Source organism: Neolamprologus multifasciatus, chromosome 18 (assembly GCF_963576455.1).
Source record: "Neolamprologus multifasciatus chromosome 18, fNeoMul1.2, whole genome shotgun sequence".
NCBI lineage: Eukaryota > Metazoa > Chordata > Actinopteri > Cichliformes > Cichlidae > Neolamprologus > Neolamprologus multifasciatus.
Window position 1 is genome coordinate 24,644,174 of NC_140456.1, and position 22,646 is coordinate 24,666,819.

At 42.1% G+C, this 22,646-nt stretch overlaps 1 protein-coding gene across 3 annotated transcripts; it reads right to left on the bottom strand.

Annotated features, from left to right (window-relative positions):
• Window positions 1-64: 64 nt before the first annotated feature.
• Window positions 65-22,311, bottom strand: LOC146498021 (serine/threonine-protein kinase N2-like). 3 transcript variants are annotated; one of them, XR_014870967.1, is made up of 24 exons: window positions 18,281-21,973; window positions 15,772-15,936; window positions 15,460-15,595; window positions 11,546-11,700; window positions 8,535-8,664; window positions 8,260-8,405; window positions 7,895-8,102; window positions 7,277-7,462; window positions 6,949-7,058; window positions 6,711-6,854; window positions 5,551-5,626; window positions 5,158-5,314; window positions 4,660-4,786; window positions 4,094-4,230; window positions 3,687-3,762; window positions 3,421-3,512; window positions 3,156-3,332; window positions 3,004-3,066; window positions 2,844-2,920; window positions 2,515-2,657; window positions 2,302-2,409; window positions 2,141-2,221; window positions 1,014-2,052; window positions 65-905 (listed from the first exon to the last, which is right to left on the bottom strand). XR_014870967.1 is itself a non-coding variant. In XM_085142053.1 (23 exons), the coding sequence occupies exons 1-23, from the start codon at window positions 22,029-22,031 to the stop codon at window positions 1,849-1,851; spliced, it is 2,919 nt and encodes a 972-aa protein (XP_084998179.1). In that variant the 5' UTR covers window positions 22,032-22,311; the 3' UTR covers window positions 65-1,848. The 3 variants fall into 3 exon arrangements, 2 of the variants coding, with proteins under 2 accessions (XP_084998179.1, XP_084998178.1); XM_085142053.1 differs by lacking the exon at window positions 18,281-21,973 and adding an exon at window positions 22,011-22,311 and having other exon boundaries at window positions 65-2,052; XM_085142052.1 differs by having other exon boundaries at window positions 65-2,052.
• Between the last annotated feature and the right edge of the window lie 335 nt (window positions 22,312-22,646).

Below are 22,646 nucleotides of genomic sequence, written 5' to 3' on the forward strand. Positions count from 1 at the left end.
AACTTTCTGTGTATGTGGAGATGACCTCAAACTTCCAGAGACGATGGAAAACCCAGAAACAAAGTCACTGTTACAAATGTTTAATTTGTGCATTCGTGATGGGCAACAAACAATGACTGCAACAATGCCTTTGATTTTCTTTGTTTTTTTTTACACCGGAGGATGAAGATCAACTGCTGTGAGTACTTGGTGTACCATCCATAAAGTTCATCTGTTCTGGCAACAACATGCACAAGCAAAAGAATAAAAAAAACACTTTGTACAATCTATTTTCATTAAGAAACGTTGATAATTAAAAACTATTGATAAAATTAGTGCTTTCAGCTTAATTGTGTACATACAGTATGTATATATATTTATATAAAATATACCCTGCCCTCCCCCTGTAGCGATTCATAAACAGCTCTGCAACATTTGAGTCAGTTTATACAGAACAGCCACACTAACAGAGTGCCGTGCCCCCTATGTCAGCTACAACATGTAACCTGAACAACAGGAAGCTTTCAAATGGCTTCTGGATGGAGACCTGAAGTTACTATGAGCTTTGTAGCCTCATTTCCAAAGCAACAGCTGAGGACACCGACTTCTGCACAAAACCACCTCTTTAAATCTGCCTTTATGTAAACTTTCAGTGTGTCAGATTGTTTAAACTACAGAGAGCCGCTCCTCTGCTACTCCAGAGGAGGACAGGATGAGTTTGGTTTCGGTAGCTGTAACTGGGCGAGACGCTTTAGTGTCTTTACTGAGGTAAAAGAAAAAAAAAGTCAAGTCCAACACATGGTTGTTCTGTAAGGACATGAAGGAATCAAAGAGCAAAAACAAAGGTCATAGGATGTTACGGTTTGATCGCGATGCTCGACTGGATACTGTATCAACTCCACAGCTGGTCAAAAGCAGCGAGGCCACTAGAGGGCACCAGACAGAAGATAATTTTAGTGTTTTTCATCATTTTTTTCCCCCAGCCAAAGGGCATTTTAATGAACTCGGCTCAAAATAAACAGTAATTCATTTACCAGTTTGGGCGGTGTGTAAGACATGGAAGCTTCAGGTGGACATGCTGGGAGGAAAAGGAGGTAAACTGGACCGCTAGACCTAAAAGAATATGTAGTGAATACTCTTACTCGTTTTCAAGTCAAGAAGCAGTAGTAGTAGTAGTCGTCAAGATGTTTTGTTGTTCTTGACTATTCAGTGATGATGCTTTAAGCACTTCAAATTCAATGAGCGTCACTTTCAGATGCGATTGCTGCAGAACTTTACAGTGAGATAAGGTACAGCGAGGGCTTCGAGACTAACGAAAAAACCAAACCAAAACAAAACAATAAAATAAAATATACGACTGAATATTATCTGTACAGATAAAAAAAAAATTGAAAACAGTGACTCTAAATAGCATGACTGTGATGTTGCCGTTTTCTCAGAGTTCATGTGGAAAACATTCTCAGTGGTCAGACAACGGACACGATGGCAGTCTGTACAGGAGGACATCCCGCCTGCTTCACTCTCCAACAACAGAATTCATTCTTTTTCCCCTCTCCTTTAAAAAGAAAAAAAAGTTCTTCATGTGGATATAAAAAAAAAAAAAAAAAAAAAGAAGTAGTAGTAAGTGTGTGTCCTCAGGAGGCATCTGGACTTTCTTCTCAATGGCACACAGTTCTGCCCGAAAGCTCCTCCCCAAACATGAGGGGCAGGGAAGAGTTTGTTTTTTAAATCCTTAAACAAGAACAGACAAACAAAAAAAAATGGGATCTACAGTCATTGCTGTGCTCGCTGGTTCACAGTGTGTGTGTGTGTGTGTGTGTGTGTGTGTGTGTGTGTGTGTGTGTGTGTGTGTGTGTTTTTCAGGCGAAGCTAACACCAGTCAGCGATGTAATCAAAGTCAGAGAACAGGTGCTGCTCCTCGGAGTTCAGCACTCGGGGTTCCCTGGGCGGGGTTAAGATTGGAGCCTCTGAGGTAAATTCATCGTCGAAGTTGCTGACGTCACTGGAGCCCAGGATGGTCGGGACGAACGGCGGCTTCACCTTCTTGGCCAAAAGCCCGGTCCAATCGATGGTCTATCAATAAAGACAGAAAGAGCGAGTGGGTAACAACAGCGTTCTTTTCTTTGATTACCACAGTGATAACTTTCTCTTTGCCTCTTACCCTGAAGAAAAGATGTTTCTTAACCTCCTCTGCATCCTTTTCTCCTGCTCCCAGCCGTCTTTCTGGGCTCCTCCTCAAAAGCTGAGCACAAAGACAAAAAATATAATGTTAAAGTTTACACCCAGGAGCACAAAGAGACCATTTCTTGTCTGTCTACACACCCTCCTCATGATGGAGATGGCCTCAGTTGAGAGGAACCGTGGATAGCGGACTTCATCGTTGACAATACTGTCAAATACCTCCTCTTCATCGTCGCCGGGGAAGGGTGACTGAAAGAGAGACGTGCCAAGGAGAAAAGAAAAAAACCTGATGTAAGGAACATATTCAAGAAATAAATGATTGATTCTTGACATCTTGACGAAACACATGCTCACCTCTCCAACCAGCATCTCAAAGATGAGGACGCCCAGGCCCCACCAGTCCACGGCGCGGGTGTACGACGTTTCAGTTAAAACCTCGGGAGCTAAAAACTCTGGTGTGCCACAAAACGTGCTGGTGCGATCCCTGAAACCCATTCCTGAAGGCAGCACAGAGCACGTCCATCACTCCAAAACAAATCTACATGTGTACCTCCAACAACTGATGGAGCAAGTTCATAACTCTGCTTCTCTGAAGATCTTACAGCACAGGAGTGAACAATCTACCACAGGGTTATGCTTTCAATAACTCTCAAAGTTTCAATTTGACATCATCATCCATTTACCTTCTTTGCAAAGCCCAAAGTCAGCAATCTTTACATAGCCCTCTGTATCCAGGAGCAGGTTATCTAGCTTCAAATCTCTGAAAATTGCAATGAGAGCAAAAATAACTTTCGGGACCCTGACTTTGAACTGAAGTATTACTGTAAATTTCTCAGGCCTTACCTGTACACAATCTTATGGTCATGTAAAAACTGTAATCCCAAAACAACGCAGGCTGCATAAAACCTGCAAAAAGGCACAAAAACACAGGAGATTTAGACGACGTGCCGCTGTGAGAGTTTGTGGTCCTGCCCACACGTTAACAAGACACTCACACAGCCCTGGGCTCAGAGAAAACATCAGCGTGGATGTGCATCATCAGGTCGCCTCCAGCCGCGTACTCCATCACAAAGCAAACGTGCTCCTGCGTCTGGAAACACGCAAACAGGTTGACCAGGAACGGGTGACGGACGCTGTTGACCGTTTCAAAGATCCTCTTCTCGCACATCAGACTGGAAAAGAGAGGAGGAAGCTGAGTCACCACATTACACCGAAGTGACCTGACAGTGGGGGGTTTGTGAAAGAGCTTTAAGTGAGTACCTGTCGACCTCATCACGAGCCACAATGTCTCCTTTCTTTAGAGCTTTGATGGCAAACATCTCTCCAGTGCTTTTGTATTCTGCTAAAAGCACCTGTGGAGGAGATGAACACTTCAGTTTTTTGCCTGCTTGATTTGGCTACTAAAAGTTATTCAGTCCACAGAAAATTTATTGCAAACATTTCTTTTTTTAAAATGACTAAACATATTCTTAATATAGTAGAAATGTCAAGAAGATAATCATCAGCAGCATTTTTATTCAAAGTACCTTTCCAAAGTGACCACGTCCAAGGACTGCCACGCATTTAAAGTCTTGGAGACTGAATTGGAACGGCTCTTCTTCCCTAGAAGGAGACCAGTGCATACATCAGTGTACTCACTCACTCCAAACCAACCTGCATTAAACTTTAAAGTTACAGCAAAACAAAACAAAATAAGGAAAGAGACACCACCATGAGAATTCAGTGACATGGAGCCAAAGCCAGGGGGCAGTGTTTAACCCAGTGTAATTTGTTTTGAGTACTAAGTAGTTTTGTTCATTTCAGATTATATTCTGACTGAAGACACACAGAAAAATAGTGTATATATCAAATAAAAAACAAAACAAAAAAAGTAACAGTCATCAATTCAAAGCTTTAAAGTAGCATATACATGGCAAGCAGTGACCCTCCTTACCTTATCTCTGTGTCTTTCTGAATGGCTGTAAGCTCCAGGTCAGGATGCTGGAAGTCATGGTGCACCACTCCATCCATATCTGGCTTCATCACCGTGCTGATTCTCTTGTTGAGGAAGTCAAATGAGGCGAGTGCATCCTGCGGAGAGGAAACACAGGAGAACAGAAGGACAGAAAGAGACACACAGGGTAAATATGAAAACAGTGCTGGTCACCTATTTGTTGTGACTTTAAATTTAGTCTTTAGTGTTTCTCTGTAGATGAAAACTAACGTTGGAGAAACAAAGGTTTTCTATTAAAGAATCTAACTAACAAAACATAATTCAAAAATCATTTCTCTCAGTGCGTAACAATCTAATATTTCCTTCCTTTTTTAAAAAAAATTTAAATTAAATTTCACTTGTTTGGCAACAACACACTTCCTTCCAGCTGACAGGAATGAGGCCCAGCATGGTGTACTTTTACCCACAGGAGATTCTCAGAGAGCTCAGCATGACTGCATCTGTGATTGTATCAGCTCGCATGCGTCTTATCACCACTTCTTGTAATTCCTTAAACAAAACCATACCTGTACTTCCCCCTTGTCAGAAACGCTGTGATGCACTTGTGGTTCTCGGATGTCATCCGGTATGGAGTAACGTTTGGGCCCTGGAGTGGGCTCTTTGTCAAAGTCCAGCTTGGTCACCAGCGGGTCGCTGTGTAAGGGACAGGAGTACAGCAGTGGTGAAAGTTCTACTTACCGAGCAGCTGTGCCCATAGACACCCATGTAAAAATGGCAAACACTACAGCATTAAAATGCACGTTTACATGTTTTAATGTAATCATCCAACTGATCACATGACCTGTTGGTGTGGTACAGCCTATCCGAGAAGTTCTGGTGAGTAAAAATCTTTGCAATGCAGCCATACACTTTATGGAGTTATGCAGATGCTAAACACGTTTGCTAGCATTAGTTAATTACTTAGCACCCTACAAGAAGGCAGAGATCAAAAATAAAATAGCAGATGTCACAGTAGCTATACACATCTTTTCTATACAGTCTGTAGTTGCTGTATGGCTGCATACCTGCTGGGTGTGGGTGAACCAGGCAGGCTGCTGGATCCAGTCTCAGCCGCCTGTGGGCTGAAGGAGTTTGTGCTGACGGTTGGTATGGCTCTTCTTACCAGACGGCCCCAGGTGGCGATGTTGATGTTCATCTGAGGGGCTCGCAGAAAAGTTTTACCTGACAAAGAGTAAAAGACAGGAAAAAAAACTATAAGAAAAAAAATGAATAATTGAAGAAGAGAATCAGGAATATGCAACCAAATAAGTAAGGGATCCGAGGAAATTACATACAGTACTTAGTAAATGTATGAACACTGGAGAATCATTGAATATATTTAAACACGCAAGTCAACCAAGAATCCATCACTGCTGCCTTAGAAATAAGAACGCGATGGCTTCACAGCAACGACTCACCTTGCTGTTTGGAGAAAATCTTCTTTTGTCTTTGCAACTTTGGTCGTCTCTCTATGACAGGGTTGAAAAATGTTACCTGAAAACAGAGAAATAAAAAAGTAATTTCACAAAACAAAACATCTGTTTCCTGTGCATTCTTTACTCCTGTGCAAATACACATGTCTGTAGTTATGCACAAGCATAGGACATGCTGTCGCAAGACTAGAAACTAACACAAAAGTGTGCCAAATCATGCACACCCGTAACACTTTACAGATTTCTGTCAGGATTAGATCACACTGAAAAAGCTCCACATCCAATCTTACAATCTTACATCCAACAGTAAAACCTTCTGATTTTATTTTAAGTTTTATGCATGAGTAATTTTACACACAACATCTATTAAACTACACTTCTGATGCAGACACTGTTTGAGGCAAGTGACTGTCATTAGTTTGTTTTTATCTGTGAGAGATTATTTAAACCCCGTCTTGCAACAAAAGCTTAACAATCACACTTAGTTTACGTCACGTTGTTATTTCAGAACTCAACCTTCAGGCTGCTCCAGATATCATTTTATTGGCAAGTTTTTTGTACTCCTGGATCTGTTTGATATCGAGGAGATGGGATACCCTCAATATCAGCTGACTGAGTGCAGAAGCCCCACCCACCTGCTGCTTAAACCTTCTCTTTACAAGGGGCAGCCAATCAGAAGAAGGCTGGCTTAAAGGCAGAGAAGCTAAAAACTTGTTGTTTTGGAGCTTGTTTCAGACAGTGGATGAACCCAGTGATGAAACTGCTCTAATAAAGACAATGAAAAAACAAAAACAAAAAACATGGAGTTGGACATCTCCGTAATACGTTTGAAATATTCTTCTGTGGACAGACTTTACCAAGATTCCAGTCTAGGTCTTCTCAGAGTATTTATTTCTTATAATTTACAATTTTTTTCAAGTTTAAAAGTGAGCTTTTATAAGCAAAAAGATCACCAACTGACACACTTCACCATGTTTCCAATTTTATTTCCTATAAGTATGTATGTCTATCCATACATGCCCTACCAGATAATGTATAATTGTGACCAGTCAAAGCTAATTTACTACTTAAATTACTTTTTTCAATTTTTAGATTGACTACTTATCCCCCTTTTATGGAATTAAACTGAAATGGTGTTTGTATACCTCAGCAAACAGCATTCCCTGTGGCTCCAGGTACAGACACATTCCATGACGTTGGTTGTCCAGGAAGTCCTCCAGCCGCAGAAACTTGACAGCACAGAGTGAACGCCAGTCCCGCCAGTACACAGCGATCTCCAGCTCCCGGGACTGCAACGCAAAGATGTGAAACTCAGCGTCCGTGCTGTATAAACACAGAGTCAACAGCGCAGGTGTAGTTCAAGGGTGGAAATGTGTGTGTTACCCGGTCCAGCTCCAATGTAAACTTCTGGTCCCACGCCTGATTGCTGACTGGTTTCCAGCTCGTCTGTCCTACCACTGTGTTGTCCAGCTTCAACACTGCACTGATCTCATCTGAGGAAAAAGCACTGAGCTGTTAACAAAACCCCAATTCTATCCCAGTTGGTATTAAACAGGCAGTTGTTTCACTTCACCCATATTACAGTTTCAGGTGCGATTTGCTCTGGGTCATGCCCACACTTTAAGTAAACAGATCATTTGTTTGTGAATCAGCACAATATCACAATTCATCTTTCGGTAAATATTTTGTGTACGAGATCAGATGTACTTACTGGAGAGTTCCTCACTCTTGGTCAAGTTCCTTGAGCTCACGCCGCGGTTTCGGTTTGCTCGGCTGATGAAGGACGAGCGGGTCTCGCTGGGGCTCCAGCCAGGCAGCGGGACAGATGCAGCTTTGGAACGACCTGGGACATTTTCCAGTAGATCCTGACAGCCCATTAGCCTGACATCTAATGTGCCTGGAGGTGAGCGAGGACAGGACACACATGTTATGCAATTGCTCCTGCACAAGTTTGTTCCCACTTCAAGTGACACCATGTACTGGTATAATGAGCTAGCCCAGTTTACTGTCTGCTCCTAAACTGGACTATAATTTGTGCACCTCCAAATAACTAGGGGGGAAAAACAAAACATCAACCAACCAACCAGATATGATTGGCTAATAATCCATCTTCTTTTTTTGATTCAACAGCAAAAAGTACACACTGTATTACAACCAAAAATAAAAACCAGTCCACACAGATCAGCTCAGTATACTTAAAAGTGGATAAAACTTTAAATTAAAGGGTAAAGAAACAAACAAAAACAAACAAAAAACCAATAGGCCACCTTTAGAAACTGAGTCCTATTTGCACTGTTAGGGATTAGGAACAGCTCAATAGTCCAGTTACCTGTGAGTGCTGCAGGCTTGGTCACGGTGCTGTACTGTGGGAAGATGATACTGGATCTGGGACTGAGGGCTGGTGACGACAGCAGGGACAGCTCTTCTATGATGCTGTTGCTGCGAGGATGGTTTTTAGGCAACTCAGCGAGGCGTTGCTCCAAGGAATATCGCAAAAGGTCGAGCTTTTGACTGGACTCATTGAAACGAGCCTGGGCCTGAAGGAAAGGAAGAGGATAAGGCAGCGAATTAAGACAGATTGAAAGGAAATTATTTTACTACAGCAGTCCAGAGATCCATTTCATCTCAAGTCTAAGATTCTGTGATCTCAAAAGTGACAGATTTTGACTTGTTGTCCAGTTTTACACAGCCTACCTCTGAATGTGCCCTCTTTTCTGTGACTTTTCCAGAGCCCAGAAGTTTCATGACATTCTTGGCTCCCTCGGCTACCGCAGCCTCTATCTTGGCGTGGTGACACAGCTCCTCCACCCGCAGGTCTAAAGGGCTGATGATGGGCTTTTCTGGAGTACAAGGTCACACTTGAATCATTCATTCTGATGACATTGGATTTATAACCACTGTTTCTGTCTTTCTGGTTTAATCTCCTCAGAAAAAAAAAAAAAAAAGCTCTGAAGGAAGGGAAGGCTCACCCATCACATCATTGTTCTCAAAGCTCAGCTCGCTGGCCTGGCTGGCCTTGAGGATCTGCATCCTGATGAACTCAATCTTCGTCTTGCTGTCCTGAAGCATCTGCTGAGCGGCTGCTAGCAACTTACGATCCTGTGAGTAAAATTGGAACTTAAACCATCACCGCTCATTAGGGAGGTATTTTATCTCTACAGACCATTGATGACCGAATCAGAGGATTCAATAACATTTTGTCTAAATGCACCTAATCCCTCTGCACGTGTCCTGTTTTGTTGCATGTAACACAAAAAGCCCAGACACCCGTTCGTGCCGTTAATTGGACTTGAAGTCTAAATGACAACATGGAAAATCTTATTCACCAAAGAAAAAAGAAAAAAAAAAAAGTGTGCACGGCTGTGTTTGCTGAACCTTTCCTACGTGCAAACACACATTGGAGTAAGCAAACTCCACCCCAAATTCCTGTTAAGTTTAAATCCTGGTTGTTGATATCTGCGCTTGCAGGAAAGGCCTCCGTTCAACAGGCACTTCCTCTCTGACATCAGGAGAGGAATAGTTCCAACTGGAAGGTGCCTCCGTCGGTCTGACAGGGAAAGGTCGCTTACACCCGCCCCAGCAAGCCAGACAATGCAAATCAATTTACAGCTCCCTGCTTATTGCATTACAGTTTTCAAACTACACTCACCAGAATTTCAAGTGTCCTCCACCTAAACAGTTTTATTAACAATATCCTGCAATAAAAAGCTAAATGGTATCATTTCAAAGCAGAAGAGTTTTCGGTTTTTGGTGGGTGGTGATTACATGACATTGTCTATGTACAGTAAAAGCAAGGGGCCTCATTCACAAACAGTTGGTACTCACAAACTCAAAGTTAAACCACATGATTCACACACAAATATGAGATTCCTCAAAATATCCTTAACCTCAGTTTGCTTCATTACAAATGTAGAACTGCTTCAAGCAGAGTTTATGAACACAGACGCAGCTCTCTTCAGTGAAAAATAAAATAAAAGTATTCACACAGTTTACCTAAATGACATTAATATAACCACACACTGGTTAAAAAGGCAATAACCTATCATCACACTAGATTCCAGCATTTTTGAAGTTATTCCCAGTTATGATTGCAGTGGGCCACTCATCTTGGATGGACAGATCAGGTGGTCCTTGGTCTCCACCTGCTACCGGACACTACAACCTTTATATTTCTAACACACTGTCAGTCCTGAGAACTCGGCTCTTTCAAGCTTCAAACTCAACACACTTTTGTGTCACTTTCTTCAGCTGTGAATTCTTTTCTTCTTTAGAGTCTAAGCGTCACTCTGACAGCAGTTCCACCACTCTTTGCATGGTACACCTCTAGGCAAACGTGTCTCCTTAGAGAAACCAGGGAGTGGCAGTACGCTAGCGTAGCGCAAACTCTGTCAGGTTAGGATGATTTTGATTCACTTACACACACACGGTGACAAAATGAGTCGGTGTGCATGTTTCATGAAACCAAAGACACCATGTCTGTTTTTGTTAAGGAAATAAAACCCAAAATAACAAAAAAAAAAAGTTAGAAATAATGTTATTACAGTGCCGCTAATCTTCCTTCGACTCTGCTTAAGCCCTCTTTGGGGTTTGCCAATGATTCCAATTCAATCCAGAAACTCCAGACTACACCAAACCATCTACTACACACTGGCTTGAATTACTACTGACGGATACAAGGGCCGAGCTTAACACGAGAGGCTCTCGGCTGTTATTACCGGTCTTCGTGACTTAACGCACACCTCCCAACTAAATTATAGTCCTCCCTGACTCTGAGGATTCGAGGACACACAAGGACCAACAGAGCTTTGTGAACAAACAGCGGTGTATATGACACACAGTATGTGTCAGCGCCTTCTCCCGTTTCCTCCTCCCCTACAGTGAAGCTATAAAAGCAAACCTGCCATGCAGCAGCCTGGTATTCATAATGGCAACAGGCCAGCCGGCTCCAGTTAACATGCGATTATGCTCACAGCACCTTTCTGCAAAGACTTTACCTTAAGTAGTCTAAGCACTTGTGATTATGAGTCTGGAAACTCTGACAACCTGCGGTACAAAAATTACACTAAGTATTGTTTTGGAAAAAGGTCAAATCAGATACTCAGATTAACCAGCAAGCCTCATCATTTGTTCATAATGACTTTTAATTAAGCTAGATTTATACTTGTAGAATCAAGGATTTTTTAAGAGTAGTGAGCCCCTTAAGTAAATTCATTCATCACTGTGATGAAGCATGCTAAAGTCCAGGTAAGGCAGACACACTTCGCGCTGTCATTTTCTGAGTAAATACACAATTACATGTAAATATGTGAAAACTCCTAACAGATCAGTGATAATCACACATTTCACAGGAAAATTGGTCCTATTGTTATCATGGCAGGGAGCCACTTGGTGGTGGGGGGGGGGGGAAGCAATCTACTGAAATGCTGACAGCTCACAAGAAGACGGCTACAACGCTGAATCTGTACTGTTGCATTTTATTAGTTTTCCAAAGTAGTAAAGATATGTCATCTTTTTTAAACTGTAAAGAATCACAATCATTTGCCATCCAAATCACCTGGATTGAGATGACAAAAACACTCCTACTGCAGTTACAGGTGGTGTTTTTGCTTACTTGCTTTCTTTAAGCTGCCAGGAGCAGAACATTTTGTTTTTAGTTGTTGAATTTAAATGAGGTTCAGGCTAAACCCACACAGCTCAAAACGGCACTATGCCAACTGGTTTGAAGTTGACTGCCTGTTGACTGTATAAACACACAATATGTTTAGTTTGAGGTAATAATGTTACCACCCAGCAACATCATAGTTTGTAACTGTGGCTAATATTGTGCTTCCAGATCTCAGCATTGTTATTTTTACTGAACAAAAAACAGAAGAAGCAGTCAGCTATGTAGAAGTGAATCTATTCATTAAATAAAGTATCATCAGAATGTGTCCGACATGAACCAGAGCAAGCCTGAATCTCCGGGTAACCCTTCGCCTACCTTGGAGGACCCGTTGGAGTACATCTGAATCATGTTTTCGGCGCCCTGTTTGACTTTTAGCTCAATGTCAACCTGCCGTTTTAAGGCCGCCAGTCGGTTGCTGCTGGTGCACATTCTTGCTTCGCTGTTAGGGGTACCTGGTGTTAAAGGGCATTCTGGGTAAAGGAAGAGGAAAGGGAAAAAAAATTAGCATCTTATGGCCATCTGGAAACAATTGTGGACATTACATCAAGCATGTTACATTTGGCACAAATATACAGAGGCTACAAATATTAACGGAGCATGTGTGCACCATTTTTTATTAAGCTAAACAATCCTGCAGCTCCGCAAAATGATTGATAAACTGCTTATAAAGTGTGTCCTGTTGCAACTTCAGTGGACACCTTACATGCTCAGAAGGGTGTGCTGTTTACGACTTGATGAGGTTTGTTAGCACAATGCTTGACTCAGCACAAAAACTACTACAGAAGTCAACAACATTAGGATTAAGAAATCTATTGTGAGCTAAGCTTTGTGGATTTTTTAAACAAGTTTTTGCTCAGAACGGAAATCCTTCAAATGTGAAGCCACAATTATTCAGTCTGAGTTTGGATTTAATGCTTTGGTATTCAGGAGTTGTAATATGAAAGGCTGTCATTTCTGATCTCAGCTCATTGACTCTCTCCTGAAGTCTGCGCTGTTCCAACAGCACAGGGAAACCCCTGCGGCCATCTCTATTGTACGCAATTTAAAAAAAGGAACAACACACAAGTGTGAACATGCAGATGATTGCCAGTACTAGTGCCTATACTGTTTATGCAAAGTCAAAGTAAACCCAAAAAAGGTACATGTAACAGAATATCAACTCTTAAAAATGATCTATGTCCAGATCCCACAGGCTGCAAAGACTAAACAATAATCTGTCCATAGATCTGTAGACATTTATTTGTTTTTCCTTTTACACATAAATGCACACAGGCAAACACACACAGATACTTAAACCCACTGTTGTCTACTCTCAGAGATGGACCACAGACCTGGTGGATAGGTTCACTGTTTTGTTGTGTTTTTTGGTCAAGTCTGAACTTGAAAGGTGCAGGTAAAAAATAAATAAATAAATAAAAACCTCTCCAAGCTGATCATTGCAGCCAAAAGCAGAGCAGAACATTCACTCTCACTCTCACACACACGGGTGAGGTGGGCAAAAAAACCTGCCCGACTTCTCCTGACTTGACTTGCAAGTTGAGTTTCAGAAGCTATGTTTTCATAAAGCCAGTAGTCTTAGAAAAGAGTCAGAGCATTCTTTAAGTGAGCCCACATCTGAAGCATGAACCCTTCCAATCTGTTGAAAGGTCCTTTAACATAGTACTCTTCATCATGTATTTAACTTCTAGCCTTTAAGCTCAGCTCTGTTTTTTAGTGAGTTTTCCAAATCCAAAGACACAAAACGTGTCACATGACATAACCAAAGACCAACAGTTCACTGAAGGTGTCAAGACCCAAAATAACACTGGCAAAGAAACGGCATTGTACTTTGAGACAAAGCCAGATGCAGATAACAATAACCAGCAGGCAGGTCTGTGATTCATTCAGTCCGAATGCTTCATCAAAACACCCTCTAACGATTCCTTTGAGCACCTGCGGGATACGGGCAAAAAGGAAGTAACTTATTCTTTGAACTAGAAGTCTAAATGATTCATCTAATGAGACTTAATAAGCTGAGAGAGCGCTTCACTGCTGAGGTTTCTGTTAATGTGGAGGAGGGGAGGATGCTAGTCCTTCCAGGGTAACGCTTTGATATGGTGACACACTTGAAGAGGTAGGGCTAGACAAGAAAAGCAGAGTATTTGCAGAAAAGCCTGTGGAGCAAGGTGAGAATTTTAGAGGTGCTCGGGGCAAAACTGTCACAGGACATCTATTTAAAAAGACACATGCAGAAGTGCTGCTTGTGTCATCTAGTACATGTCTGGGGCTTTCCTCTTCGCCTGGGGGTGCGGTTTGGCTGAGGTCGCATCGAGCCAAGAATTCAAGGACTACAACCCCCGCCTCTTCCAAGAGTGATCTAGTCCCTGCTGGGCCATAGGACAAGATAGCTGCAGGGCTGATGTCACTGCTGGACAATCGACAAGGGGAACCCTCCCTCAGATTAACCCCATCTGCATCTGATGAGAAGGCAATGAGACATGTTTACACCGTCTAAACTAGTACATCGTGAGTGGGAACCTTAAACCTGTGTGTGATGAGCGGTAGGCAAACAGATTGGGACTTAATAACAAACAATGTTGGAGTTAGTTTTCTTTATGAATGAGATCATATGTGACAGAGGGACTTGACTGGTGTCCCCTGCTGCTCACACAGAGCGCCTGAGTGCGAGTCAGTCCATTTCTGGCCTCCTCAGTTGAGTGGCGGAGAATAACCAGAGCCCCCTCAACTTTCTCCTGGAACAGAAACACATTCTGGGCTGCTTGGAGAGACAGAGCAACTCCTTCCTGCTAATTCAGGAAACAAGAGCTGAACATATATCAAGAAGCTGTCTCATGTCTAAGGAGCTGAACTGCGCTCAGTCCCTCTTGACCGTTTTTGCGATGGCCAGCGACATTCCACTGGCCTCGCGTCACTTAAAAAGAAAGCCCTTATTCACCAGATAGGTCGCAGAGTCAGGCTAAATTTATTTTCACTTAAGATAACCATTTAACAAGACAACTTCCCTTCCCTCCTCCAGCAAACAAATACACACACTCACACATCCCTCCTCATCAACTTCCTATTGTCAAATGAGCCGGGACAACGTGACGGCGACAGGCAGACAAATACCATTCCTTCTCTTCCTGAATTTGCGCAGACATTTGCCACCAACAGCTACCCTAAAAGGCAGCTACTGTGACAAAAAGCGCACTGAATGCACAGATGCTGCTGTGGTCCACTCTCTCCAAATTCCACTGTTGTCAACAAATGCAAAGGAGCAGGCTTTCAACAGCCTCGGAGAGGAACAATCGACAGCTCATTGTAACTGCCACGGGAATGTGGAATGCAACAATGTCAGCCTCTGGAGAGTGAGTCACCTCCAAACACTGAATGTGCTCTGTGTGTGTTTACATAGGTGCTCGTCTGACACAAAAGAGACAAAATTATTTGGTGCTGTGCATTTACAGCTAAACCGTAAGACTGCTACACATACATTAACTGGAAGAGTGGTCTGTTGCCTTATGTGACCTGGATAAACTCATAGCTGAGAATGAATTTAGCTTTAAAAAAACAAACACTGGCTGCAAACAAGAATGCCAGCGTACGATTATGACTGCAAACAAGACGACAATAAATGTGAACACATTAAGATATAAAGAAACAGAGCTTCATAATAAGACTTTAATATATAAAAATATGTGTCCAAGATCATGACTCCTGGACTGTGCTGTCATTTGCAACAAGCCAATTAGGACTGGAGCTACAGTTTATTTTCATCAGTGCTTCATCTGTTAATTATTCAGCGAGTTTTCGGCCATATAAGACAATTAAACAAACACTGTGTGTATATGAAAAACTGTATGTGAAGCTTAAAGTAAACTTAACATCAGGTATTTGATTTTAAAAAGACGCTGTCCATCTGATGGTGGTGACACATGGGTGTATTGATTTGGTTACAGTTTTTACCAAAGCTTAAATGAGAGTTTTGGCCCTGTAAACCTGATGTAGGCAGCTTTTGTAATTATTAAGTTATGACAGACTAACAGGACGTTTAAGATGGAAAATATTCATTGTATGAAGGCTAATCTTTGCATGGCATTATTACATTTACTTAAGTGGCTGTACAAAAACTTAGGTGGGAACATTATTTTTCTGATGGTTAATTATTTGACCACTTATATTAACCCCTTCCTACTTTGGTACCATCTATTGAATCTGACCCTGCCCTCCTTTAGTGCTTGTGTAATTACCTAGCACTTCTTCGGGGTCTTTTACCACAATGTGGGCGTTAAGTTCTTGTAGCTCCTGATGAAGCTCCTCGACCTTTTTGTTAGATTTTTTCAGCATGTTGTCAACATAAGCCAGGCTCTTCTTATCTGTGGTGACCTGAGAGGCGGAAAAATGAGAGGAGACCACCTTAAAGCCTTGAAAAGCATCTCCATTAACTTAATCATAAATGTGATGTTATTAGACATGGGAGAGATAGAGGAAACTGCATAATATATTTAGATTTAAACATTTTGAGGGAAACAGCAGATACTATACTATATCTGTGACATTACCTTTCGCAGGTTCTCTGCACCCTCTTTGATCTTTAGTTCCTTACGGATCTCACGGCGGATCTGCTCCTTGATCTCATCCAGCTTTTGTTGGACCATGGTGTCCGACAGGTCCAGGTTGTGTCCCAGACCGAGGCGCTCTGCCACCTGTTGGCCCCGGGCATCCCCCTGGAGGAGGAGAAGGAGAAAGAGGAGGAGGAACAAAAGAGCAGATAAGGTGAAGATGTGGAATGTAATTAAGAGTAGTTCAGCAAGGGAGGAGAAGAAGAAGAGAAAAGGGATGGTAGGGGGGGAAAAAAAGAGGAGGAAAGGACAAGCAGAGGTCAGTACTGTGCACACTGGCATTTTAAACTAGCATTTAATCAACAGGTCTTATCAATGTTAAACTATGAAGGAGAGAACAAATCTGCACTGCATTAAAGTGCAGAATTGCAAAACAGCTGAAGCTGTTGCTTCATAACATGCATGCATTTCCATCTCGTCATGAGCTGGTGCTCATGACGAGATGGAAACACAAAGGAGTTGTTAAAAACTGTTTCGGCCCAGCAGTTAAAGTTTCTCACAATCACAAGCAAAGTTCATGTGAAATCTGAAGCCCTGAATGCAAATATTCACAAATCTGAATTATTCCTGGTCTTTGTGTGGTGACTACACATGTAAGCATGACTGATGAGCAGACAGAAGGGATTTGTATTTTATCTTAAATACAAATAGCCAACAAACACCTGGTAGATTTAATGCATAGGAAGATCATGGTAATGCACCTTAATGTTGGTCATCAAACAGCATTTAACAGCAAAAGCAGAAGAACTGTCCCCCTCAGAGTGATGAAATGTTTGAGACGTGCTGAGATTAGAAGGTACTGTACAAACAAGAGAAACACGCACAGCCAGAGAAAATCTTTCAAAAGCTCTTGGAATTCTTTTTAATAATAAACGAAAATCAGGTCCAGTAGGAAATGCACCAGGTAAAGCCAGCAGGTCACATGACACAACTACGTACAGTCAGAGGTCTGCTCGTATCAAAAGTTATTTTTGGCTTTTTGATGCAAGATAGTACATCTTATGCTTGACACCCCACTTCAAATGTTTTCTTCTTTTAATTTTAGGATTTTTCTTTTTTTTTGTCAACTTCATGATTTTGTAGCTAGATACAGCAATCATTCATAGCCTTTAATGCACACATCAACAAATAAAGATCCTTGAAAAGAACTGGAAGAAGTCCACTTGCAGAGTGAAGCATATTTCACCCTTCACCTCTGTTCAGCGAGAAAGCACACGAGCCAGTTTCTTTTTCTTTAACTGACTATTTCAGTCAGACATCACAGCACAGGTGTAGACAATATTACAATTATGCAATCCTCCTGTTTGCTGAAGCTTTTAATATTTATTGATTACCGTCAAAGCTCTGGAGCCCAAAGAGGCGTTTTCCTGGACACATAAATTTATATGATCTCATCACCAAGAGATTGCCAGTCTTTTCTATTTTAGACCTACTCTCAACTGCTCTCTTACTCACAAGAGGCCGCCGCAGCGAGTAGCCCCGCATGTTTGATTTGACAAGTTTTTATACCAGATGCCTTTCCTGAAGCAACTCCATAGGGATGTGTGTGTTTTCCCAGGATGGAGCTGGGGATCTTTTGCTTGTGTAATAGAGAAACCACAATACTGATCCCCCAAACACTAAAGGAGATGTTTGGGGGATCATCCCCCCCCCCCCCCTCCACATTATAAAATGACTATGTGAAATAAACGTGTCACATCAACTACACTGAAATTATCCATTAACAAAACACGGGGGTTCAGAAATTGGGCGCAGGCAGCCCATTCACGGTGTTCTGGCATCACTCCAGCATAGTGGTGTGTTTTGAACTTGAGCTAGCCGCTGTGCGTGTTGTTTTCCCTGCTGCTGTCAGTCACCAATGACCTGCATCCTTAAAACCATCACCTTAACTAAAGAGGGATTAGAAGCCGCTTCCTGAACACTTCTGCTCTAGAAGGTCATAGTACAGCATAATGATCCACTAGTATGTGAGCATCTAAGGTCTGATTATCAGCATATTACATTTTATTATAAAGTCATTCAAGCAAAAGTTATTTGGCTTGAAAAATATCTCCTTATTTTAAATATGAAGTTGTCAGCATGACCTTTTAATTGTGCTCCATGGCAACAATGAACGACCGGCATTTCATTTTAACCATTAATTAAAGCAGCCAAATTGCAATTCTTTTGGGGGAAAAGTAATAAAATAATAATAAACAACAGATTCAACATGAGATAAACTCACTGCCTCGTCCTGAAAGCCCCTGGGCTGTAAGCAGAAGGACATTAACTTACTCTATCCAAGAAAACAAAGAATGATTTGTTAAAATCTTTGTTGCTTTCAACCCATCAGTACGAAATTTGCAACCTCATAACTGTAGTTAGGTTTAATCAGAAATCTTCAGTTTCAAGGTTTACTACTCTTTAAACTTGCTAATGAGAGGATGCTGAAAGGATCATTCTGTCTTACCACAACTTCATCGGTTTCAGCCAATTCCATCTCTAGATCCATTGAACAAACCGGTCCACGCACGTTCTGCTGACCAGCCACGATCATCTCATCAACTCCAGTGGATTTCTGTTGTCTAATAAAGCTAATAGTATCCTCTCCCACGGAGGTGAGACGAGCGTAACCAACTGAGGCTCTGCCCAAAGCCACAATCATTCACTCCACTATGATCCGATTTTCTCCAGCTTTTTTCCCTTCCCTTCTTCACACTTTCTTTCTCCTACAGACTATTGACATCAGCAGGGAAGATAAACCGTCTGAGCAGCGATGGCCAAATCCCTCTTAGCTTCTCACTCTGTGAGGTCAGAGCAGCCCAGAATGGGACCTAATCTGACTCCATGCAGAGGGCTGTGGCTAAAATTAACCCATGTTAAAAAACAACGCTGGCTGTCTATGGCAGACCAGAAAGCAGTGTGCCTGCCATAGACAGCCTGTGTGTGTGTGTGTGTGTGTGTGTGTGTGTGTGTGTGTGTGTGTGTGTGTCGGTGATGGTAGAGAAAGAAATTCTCAAACAAGACTGTGGTATATTGTCCTTTATCCAAGCTGCATTTCTGGTTTTCCACCTCTCTTCACAGTTACTTCCTTTCCAAGGATTGAACCCCTGTTTCACATTAAAAGATATTTCTAGGACCATCACCATGTACCTGAATTGATCATTACACAAGGTACATCAGGAGCTAACCACATGTACATGGACCAAACCCTGAATCAAATCCCTGGCATATGACTGACAGATTAATATTAAGAAAAACGCATCACGCTTGGTAAGATGAGGGCTTTCCAAAAGCTTATTCCTTCCTTTCCCCCATCCTGGCCTCTCTTCTATAAGTACTATCTTTAGAGGAAACTATAGTTTGCACATATCCTGGTCGACTCATAGGTAAAATGGAGGTCACAGCTGGGAGGGGGGTGGGGGAGTCCTCTTCTTAAGCTGGCTGCTCTGCAAAACTTGTTTGCACTGTAGCTGCATCTGCCCAATGTGGAATGACGATAGCAGGAGGACACCAGAAGAGGCCTATTTTACGGTACAACAATGCAAGGAAATCCATGAAAGGCCAATCAGATAAGGCAGAAATTAATCAGCTAGAAGACCCCGCGGGGCCTGTGTTTTAATTTTGAGATCAAATAAAAGAAAAAGACCAAGCTCTCCTCTCACTGCAATACCTCTCTGACTTGCTCCTTTACCTGTAACTGCTCTTATGATCTCTTGACGCTAGAACGTATCACCCCGTAAGGGGGAGTGACATCATACCGGGAACTCGAGACTTACTAAGTTCAAAGACGAGCGGAGCAGGAATTGTAAGCAAATGTCTCCACTCACGCTACAATACATACAATACATATGATGAATGGAGGGAACTTGCCAGTGTGGCTCTGCTGGCTGCACTGTGAAACATCCAAGGCTTCACAACAAATGTAAACAGTACCAAAAACCTTGTGGATACATATTTTAGTTGATGTTACAGAAACAGTCCTGCTGGGAACCACTTAATGCGTGTCTAAGGAAAAGCACACAAAAAAGGTGCCATATTCTTAAATGAGTAGGGCAAGGGTTACCTACAAATGTTGACCTTTGTTAATGAGCTCCTTTAGGGCTCCGGGACTTGAAAGGCAACTGAGGTAAAAGCAAAACATTTGGTCTGCACCTCAGGTAGAAGTAGAAGTCTAACAACAAGAGCTCCACTCACACAAAAGGACAATGCAAAGGTTGAGCCCGCTATCGAAGTCTGTGCTAAAAAAGCCAAGCCCTTGCCATTTCTGTGCGAGGCCTAATCGCAGCCTACAACCCGACACCCGGTCTATCTTACCCCCACAGCTGGCTGCAGAGCACTGGCCACAGCCCTGTACTCTGTGCTGTCGCCAAAAATAGCAACACCAGCTAATAAAGATAGCTCTTACAAGTGCAACCTTCACGCAAGCAGTGTACATATCCCACAGCAAGTCAAACAGCAGGGAACGCCTCACATGTCAGGTCACAGCAGCTAAAGGTCATTTCTGAGCTCCTCAGGCAGTAGGTGTCCAAAAAACCTGAATGAGAGGTAAACCACTTTCCTGCACCTGTCACCCTGCTGAGTGCATGTGGTTCGACTCCAATTTCCAGAAGCAGGTGTTTAAATTTAGCAGAATGCCAAAGATAAAATTAAAAACTACATGTGGCTTTTAACAGGATCAAGACCCCAGCACCGGAGACACCAACATGTCCTACTGTTATTTATTCATGCACACAAATTTGACACTGCCTGCCTGTTACATTATGCTCACTGTTGTTTTTATCATTCATCATCACCCACACATGACCATAAATGTGCAGTGTCAGATTTCACTCCAGATTATATTGCTAACCTTTGAGAAAGTAAAAGTAAATCTTTTTATGATTTAACCGGTGTAACAGTTCTGAAACAGAGACCGAAATTGTTATCCAAATGTCCACGATCCTCTTACTGTGATGGAGTTGTTAAAAGTCTGGTTGAAGTATTAATACATCATCTAGTTTTAGTCGTTACGGTGAAGGTTTTGCTTTTTGTTATTCGTTAGCTCTAAAGAAAAACAAAAGGTACAAACCAAATTACAGTCACACTCTTTATAACTACACAAATCAACCAGTCCTCAAAGTAAGATTAGTCTGTGAGCTTAATCTAACTTACATACATGTCTGTCCTTACACAACATGTACAGCATTCAAACACGGCTGCTCCCAGGCAATCCTGTTTAAATATAATAAGTATAAACAAGTATAGATTCTGTGTTGTATAATCTACCTAGATCATGTGTCATGTATAATTTAAGATGCACAAATTAAACACCTCATCAGTCTGAGTCATCCATACATGACAAATACAGCATTAGGTTCTCGCACCCGTGGAGGTGAGGCAGCTTTCAAGTTGAACACGAGTTTTGGAGGTCACGCATAAAGTAGTGCCATCGGATAACGAGCTGTATGGATGAGCTGTTGCACAACTCAACAGTTTTTCTGATATAAAGATGCACTTGGAGGAGGGGGGAGTGACGTCACTCGAGTGAAACCGTATTAATCAGTGAGTCATAACTGTTCACGCCGAACAAAAAAAGGGAGAGCGTAACACTAACTTCCAGCCTCTTTTAAAAACAGAAACTAGCATTACTGTTGCAGTTTGCACTAAGCTGGCTGCTGTGGTGTCGCTGGTTATACGTTCAACCAGTTTATAACGAGCTTGGGAAAGAAAACTCAAATCATTTTCTTTACAAAGACGACTTTTTTCTTTTTTTTTGTCTAGTTTTACCACATTTTCTGCACACTGCCAGTATCTAAACACACGGCGGCAACGTTTATTTTCCCAAAAAAAGTAACGCAGGTTAACTTTAACGTTAGACCTGTACGTTTACGTTAAGCGGCCACTATTTAAGAGCTTTTACGGTTACGCAAACGCTAAACCTCGTTAACTACAACAGGGTCCGTTACATTAAATAACACGGCGGTTTTCGCACAAAATTCCCGGTTTGAAAGTTAGTTTGGACAATTGTGTGCCAGGCCTCAATCCATGGATAATTCCCAGACAGCCTTCTGGGACCTAGCAGAGGCCCTGCAGTCCTCTAACACACGACTAACTCACAGCAAGCCTCGTTTTAAAGCGTTTTAATTGTTAGCTAACTTCTAACTGCGCCTCTGGAGCAAGTTTGCGCACTTTTCGCAACAGTTGTCAACTTTTCCTACCTGCACGGAGTCGGCGGCCATCTTGGTTTTCGCCTTTGAATCAAATCCTACAGGGAGAGCGGAGGGAGGGGTGGTGGGACTCCAAAAACAAGCCTTGTTTTAAGTTTCCCTCTCTGGCGACAAAAAAACTTCACTATTTTGACCAAACCATCGGTCATCTCGGGTACACGGAGTTTCCCATGCCGTCTTCACACTTCTCTGACGCGCTCGCACCGTCCTAGCGGAGTCCAGGAGGGTGGACTGGCGCTCATAAATAAAAAGCTGAAGCATAAATCTGTCCCAGTGCAGCTGGAGAAAGAGGCGGTGGTTAGAATAGAAGAGTCCGCCCAGAGGAGCTGCAACACTGCCGGGACAGCTACTACACACATGTGATCAGAAACTTTGTAAAGGCTGGCCTCACCTCAGGCTAACATCCCCAAATCTTCCCCAAACACAAATAAAGAAATTAAACCAAGGCTTACATATGTGAAGCAGCCGTATTAGAGATTAAAGGTGGAGGAGTAACACCAGTCAATTTAAATAAAGTCCTGCAACTATTTATATTTATTCAAAGTTGAGAAGGTAAGTGAAAGTACACTTTAAAAAAAAAATAAAAAAATAAAAATTTAACCCTAACCTCACTGGCCACTCTAATAG